The 5759-nt window shown below is 39.3% G+C and overlaps 1 protein-coding gene across 1 annotated transcript; it reads left to right on the forward strand.

Annotated features, from left to right (window-relative positions):
• The first annotated feature begins 2305 nt into the window (after nt 1–2305).
• LOC109861792 lies at nt 2306–2818 on the forward strand. The gene has a single exon (XM_020441600.1). It carries the CDS (start codon nt 2306–2308, stop codon nt 2816–2818), a length of 513 nt encoding a protein of 170 aa, XP_020297189.1.
• The last annotated feature ends 2941 nt before the right edge of the window (nt 2819–5759 follow it).

Consider the following 5759-nt stretch of genomic DNA (forward strand, 5'->3'; position numbering starts at 1 on the left):
TATATTCTGAATACTATATGATACAATCAATGCTTTTGACTTTACTCAAGTGCGAACAATAGGCTGAATACTTGAGTTTTAATACAGCATGCAAGCGTTAAAATTTATCTTTAATTATTACTCGAATTTAATAAAGAATACATAAGAATAAAGTGATAATATAAAGGTAATATTAGTAGCGACTTACGTTTACTTGTAGTTTACTCTTAACGCTGGATTTCTTAGGAGGTAGAGAAAAGGACCCGTGAATGCGGGATGGACTCGACGGCTTCGGTCGAGATGCGAGACTTGAGAGAGAATTGGAAGTCGACTGTCCTGGACCACGGCTCGAACTACTCAGGACTGAACTCGGCTCCGGAATGAAAGAGAAGGGCCAGCTCGCTAGGAGAGGCAGTGGAAGGGGCTGTTTGTCCGAGAGTGGGATCCGAAGGCGGAGTCGTCCGGGTAGGGATGAGGCTTATGCGTGGTTTGAAGGTTAGGCCGCGNATCGTACTTCAATTTAGACAAAAGTTGGTATCCCGAAGTTTTCGAGGTCGCTGATTATGAATCTGAAGTCAAAAGTTTAAAAAACAAAATGGCGGATCCCAAAACCATAGTCAAAATATGAAATTGTACTTCAATTTAGACAAAAATTGGTATCCCAAAGTTTTCGAGGTCGCTGAATCTGAAATTAAAAGTTTTAATAACAAAATGGCGGATAAAAATTTTAAACATAATTTGTGTTACAGGAGTTGTACAAAGTTTATAAGTAAAAATTAATAAGGTAAAGCTAAAATTGTATTTATTATAGTAAAAAACGAATAAAAATAGTGTAAAAAACAAAGTAATTATTCAGATAAATTTTCGTCTTCCGATTCTTCGTCATCATCTTCTGAAGTTTCATAAAATGAGCTGTCTTCAGCTCGAAGTTGCGTTTCTGTTTGTTCTGCAGCTTGAATTTTAGGTGGAATCAATAACTTTAAGGCATCTGGTGATAAAGTTTTTAATTTTTTTTGTGGCAATTTTCGCAAACTTGATATATATGGATCTGATGTAATCATAAGTCGTAAAAAGACATCCTCCATGGTTTTTGCTCGAGAGCATTTTCTCGAGAAGTCCTCTCGAAATCTTTTTATATATTTATTCATTGCCTCTTGGGCATCTTCTGACATTTGTCCTATTGGCAGTAGAGCAGAGGCTATAATTTTCGTTCCGTGAATCAATAATTTGTGCACGGAAGTTGGCATGTAATACCATGGATACAGCTCGACGAATTTCCTTGCAGTTGCAACTGCATATTCTTCAAATTTAAGTAAGTCAATGTCATGACCACACGAAATTACTTGCAAAATTACGTAAAATCTGTTTATTAAATTTTCGTCAACTCCCGTTATAGAAGCAGATATTATCGCGTTTTCGAAAAAACGCCGAGCTGTGTTCCCATCGTTTGTGCTTCCAAATCCAGGCTTTGGACGATCAACAATAAGTCCTAATTGCAACCGGAAACCCTTTTGTATCAAAGCCTTTCGATTTTCTATAATCTGCTTCTCTTCTTTGCTACGAGCTTGCCACTTTTTAATGTCAAGTTTGTAGGATAAATGCAAACAACATTCAAAAAAGCGTATCCATGCGTGTAGTGTCGATAATCCAAAACGTAGATAATTTTCGTTGAGTTCTTTTTTAATAATCTCATCAATTTGATTAAATTGTTTTGATGTTGCTCCGCACAAATAGCAACGTTGAGCAGATGAAGTTGACGAAACTGCATTACAAACTTTTCCATCTATCATGGTTAAAGCTAGGTTGTAACGTATAGAAATTTCTTTTCCATCTATAATCCTTTCAAAAGGAACAAGTGTTGTTATTTGTTCTTCAATATAATTAATTTCGTTCATGGTCGCCTGTGTATTTTCATGGAAAAATTGAAGTCTGATCGGTCTACAAAACCGAGGAGACGAAGGTCTTGGATTCTTCCAAACAATAATTTCTTCGGGCGTGTTCCGTTTGACCACAGTACGATTCGACACCGNATCTAACGGAATTACGTATATGTATGACTTGCTAACCTTAACTTATACTATATTACGCACGTACGACGTGCCGCAACTTACAAGATATGGAATACATGTATATGTATGCGCATGCGTTACCTTACGAAAAATTATAAGTCAAAAATGTGGCGCGGACGTAACAACAGCAATAAAAACGCCATTCGGATTGTACAAGTTCGCCTTCATGCCGTTTGGATTAAGAAACGCGGCACAAACATTTCAGATATTTATAGACAAAGTATTGCACGGTATGCAATTCTGCTACGCATACATCGATGACATACTCGTGGCATCAACAACAGAGGCAGAGCATGAGAAACACCTACGGGAAGTCGTTGGACAGCTATGGAATAAAAATAAACCCGGCGAAGTACGTCTTTGGAGAAACCGTGAAGTTCCTAGGATATCTAGTCACAGGAGAAGGGACGAAGCCACTGCCAGAAAAAGTAGAAGTCATCAAAAAATTTCCAAAGCCACAGACAGCCAAACAACTACGCCAGTTCTTAGGGATGTTGAACTTTTATCGGAGATTCATCCCCAAGGCGGCAAGCAGAATTAAACGACTTACTAAAAGGACCGAAAAGCGAAGAGAAGACCCCTGTAAAATGGACAGAAGAGGCAGAACAAACCTTCGAAAAATGCAAAGAGAGCTTATCTCGAGCAACACAGTTAATGCATCCAAAAACAGAGGCAAAGCTAGCAGTCATAACAGACGCATCAGACACCGCGGTTGGGGCAGTTATACAACAAAAACTAGGACACGAATGGCAGCCATTGGCATTCTTTAGCAGAAAATTAACCAAAGCACAGAAAAAATACAGCTTGTATGACCGGGAGCTCCTAGCAATATACTTAACAATAAAGCAATATCGGCACATGTTGGAAGACCGCCAGTTCACACTATACACGGATCATAATCCGCTGGTGTACGCATTCAAGCAAGATCCACTAAAAAGCTCCCTCCGCCAAGCAAGACACTTGGAGTATATTGCACAATTTACAACAGATTTACGCCATGTGGCAGGCAAAGAAAACGTAGTGGCAGACGCACTATCGCGAGTAAACACAATTGAGAAAGCCACCAACTCCGAGCAACTAGCATCAGAACAAGAGACGGACAACGAACTAAAAGAGATTATAGAAAGGAACAAGAGATTGAAATTCGTTAAAATACCAATCCCAGGGACAGACATCAGCCTATATGGTGTGACAAGGACACGCCGTTAACCAGGCCATATGTTTCATAAATCTTGCGACAAACAGTTTTTCTGTCACTACATAATTTGGCGCACCCAGGAACGAAAGCATCAGCAAGATTAATAACAAAGAGATATGTATGGCCAGGGGCACAAAAAGACTGTATAGCATGGGCAAGAACATGCATCCAGTGCCAAAGATCCAAGGTTACCAAACACAACAAAACTTCTATAGGAAACTTCATGAACCCCACAGGGCGATTTGAACACATCCACACGGACAAAGCGGGGCCACTCCCGATTTCAAAAGGGTACAAATATTGTCTCACGATAATAGACCGATTATCAAGGTGGCCGGAAGCATTTCCAATCCGAGACATTACAGCAGAAACAGTGGCCCAACAGATATTCAGCAAATGGATAACACGATTCGAGACTCCACTAAAAGTAACAACGGACCAGGGAAAGCAGTTCGAATCCGACCTGTTTCGGCGTTTAATGCAGCTGACCGGCTCAACACACTGGAAAACAACAGCATATCACCCGGCAGCAAACGGAATGGTGGAACGGCTTCACCGGCAGATGAAGGAAGCAATAAAATGTCACCAATCGACAAACTGGACAGAGACACTGCCAGTCATCTTAATGGGAATCCGCGCGGCATGGAAAGAAGACATACAGAGCACGGCAGCTAAAATGGTGTTTGGAGAACTAATAATAATAAACTGCCGGGGCAATTCTTGGAAGAACAAGCAAACACATACTACACAGATAACTACATTAGACGACTACGAGAAGTCATGACAAGCTTACAGCCGAAGTTACGAAGGCATGGGCATTCACCAACATTTGTGTTCAAAGACATGGATACTACACCACAGGTATTCGTACGGCATGACGCACCAACGGGAGGGGCACTACAACCTCCGTACGACGGACCGTACGAAGTACTCAGTCGGGGAGACAAAACACACAAAGTCAGGATAAAAGGAAAACCGGTAACCTAATGGTTACAATAGAATGTGGTTTATTACAATAATTTATTACAATAGACCGACTAAAACCACCATTCATCCTTCGAGAAGAAGATACATCAACGACAAAGCTCACTCGCGAAGAACAGAGAGATACAAAAACACACTCACAAGCAGGAAGACTATTGAAACCAGCAGTAAGATTCCAGGTATAGAGGAAGGACCTTCCTACAACAAGGAGGGTCCTGTGGCACCTACATAGTAACCACCACAAGCGCCTACAGATAAGCAACTAGCGCGGCAGCCATGAACAGGGCCTAAGCCTAAGCGCCGCAGCTCTCGCGGTAGCGGCACAGAGCGGCGGGCGCAGTTCAACTCGCCGCCGCTCCGTTGCGCACGTGGTGGTTACTATGTAGTTGCCACATATTGTTACTTTGAGGTATTTATACATTTGTATCATAAGACAATTTATTGTTAAACGCTAAATTAGTAAAGTTTAAGTCTCACATGTAGTACCTACTGAAGAAAACTCAATACATAGTTGAAACGTTTGGGACAAAATCGCTTTGAGTATTATTTTCCTGCAAAATATCCTGCAAACCGTTCAGTTACGCCTATTTTACTACTGCATTGATTTTTTAAATGTATTTAATATTAATTTGACTGGAATGTGAGAGAAAGAGAGACGATTGAGAATTATACTGTGAACAAAGTGTTTCTGCTATCATTACTTCAATTAATTTTTAAATTTCTTTAGATATCTATTTTTTTAGTATTTTTTTATAAAGAGCTTTACATATTTAGATATATTTTATTGAATACTGGTAGTTTTATTTTTTATACCAAAGTAATGACTGATAGAGATCCAAATTTAAGAATCAAAACGTTTGACTACATTTCTAAATTGATAAGTACATTTAAGAACAACCTATATATTGGCTCACATTAATCTTAATATCTTGATATTTTATTTTTTTCACAAACATACTAATTTATTAAAAAATGCATATATGGTTTCTTATATAAAAATGTCGTAGACTTACCACTGTTACATACCTATATACCGTAGTCTGGCATCGAATGGAAATCTAAATAAATGGTATCCCGTTAAATATCGTCCATTAGCACAATTTCTGTACGTACATTTGTTATAAATTGTTTTCTTCTTCTGTCTCATTATTCTTTGAGACACTTATCTTTGAAAATTAAACTTATTACCGGTACAAGAACGTTACAAGAACAGTACTGTGCACTTCACATCAAAAAAACGGCTGTAGTACGGTATAATGTTACGTCCGAGCCACATTTTTGACTTATAATTTTTCGTAAGATAACGCATGCGCATACATATACATGTATTCCATATCTTGTAAGTTGCGGCACGTCGTACGTGCATAATATAGTATAAGTCAAGGTTAGCAAGTCATACATATACGTAATTCCGTTAGATCCAAATTGACCAATCACAGCGATCCTTCCGGACAACTTTCCCTTAGATCCATTCTGCCGCACACGCATGAACGCGGCCTAACTTTCAAACCACGCATAAGCTTCATCCC

This window comes from Pseudomyrmex gracilis, unplaced genomic scaffold (genome assembly GCF_002006095.1).
Source record: "Pseudomyrmex gracilis isolate BER0280 unplaced genomic scaffold, ASM200609v1 scaffold_1041, whole genome shotgun sequence".
Lineage (NCBI taxonomy): Eukaryota > Metazoa > Arthropoda > Insecta > Hymenoptera > Formicidae > Pseudomyrmex > Pseudomyrmex gracilis.

Coding starts and splice junctions, on each gene's coding strand:
- LOC109861792 (XM_020441600.1), top strand. CDS start 2,306: ATGACATACTCGTGGCATCAACAACAGAGGCAGAGCATGAGAAACACC.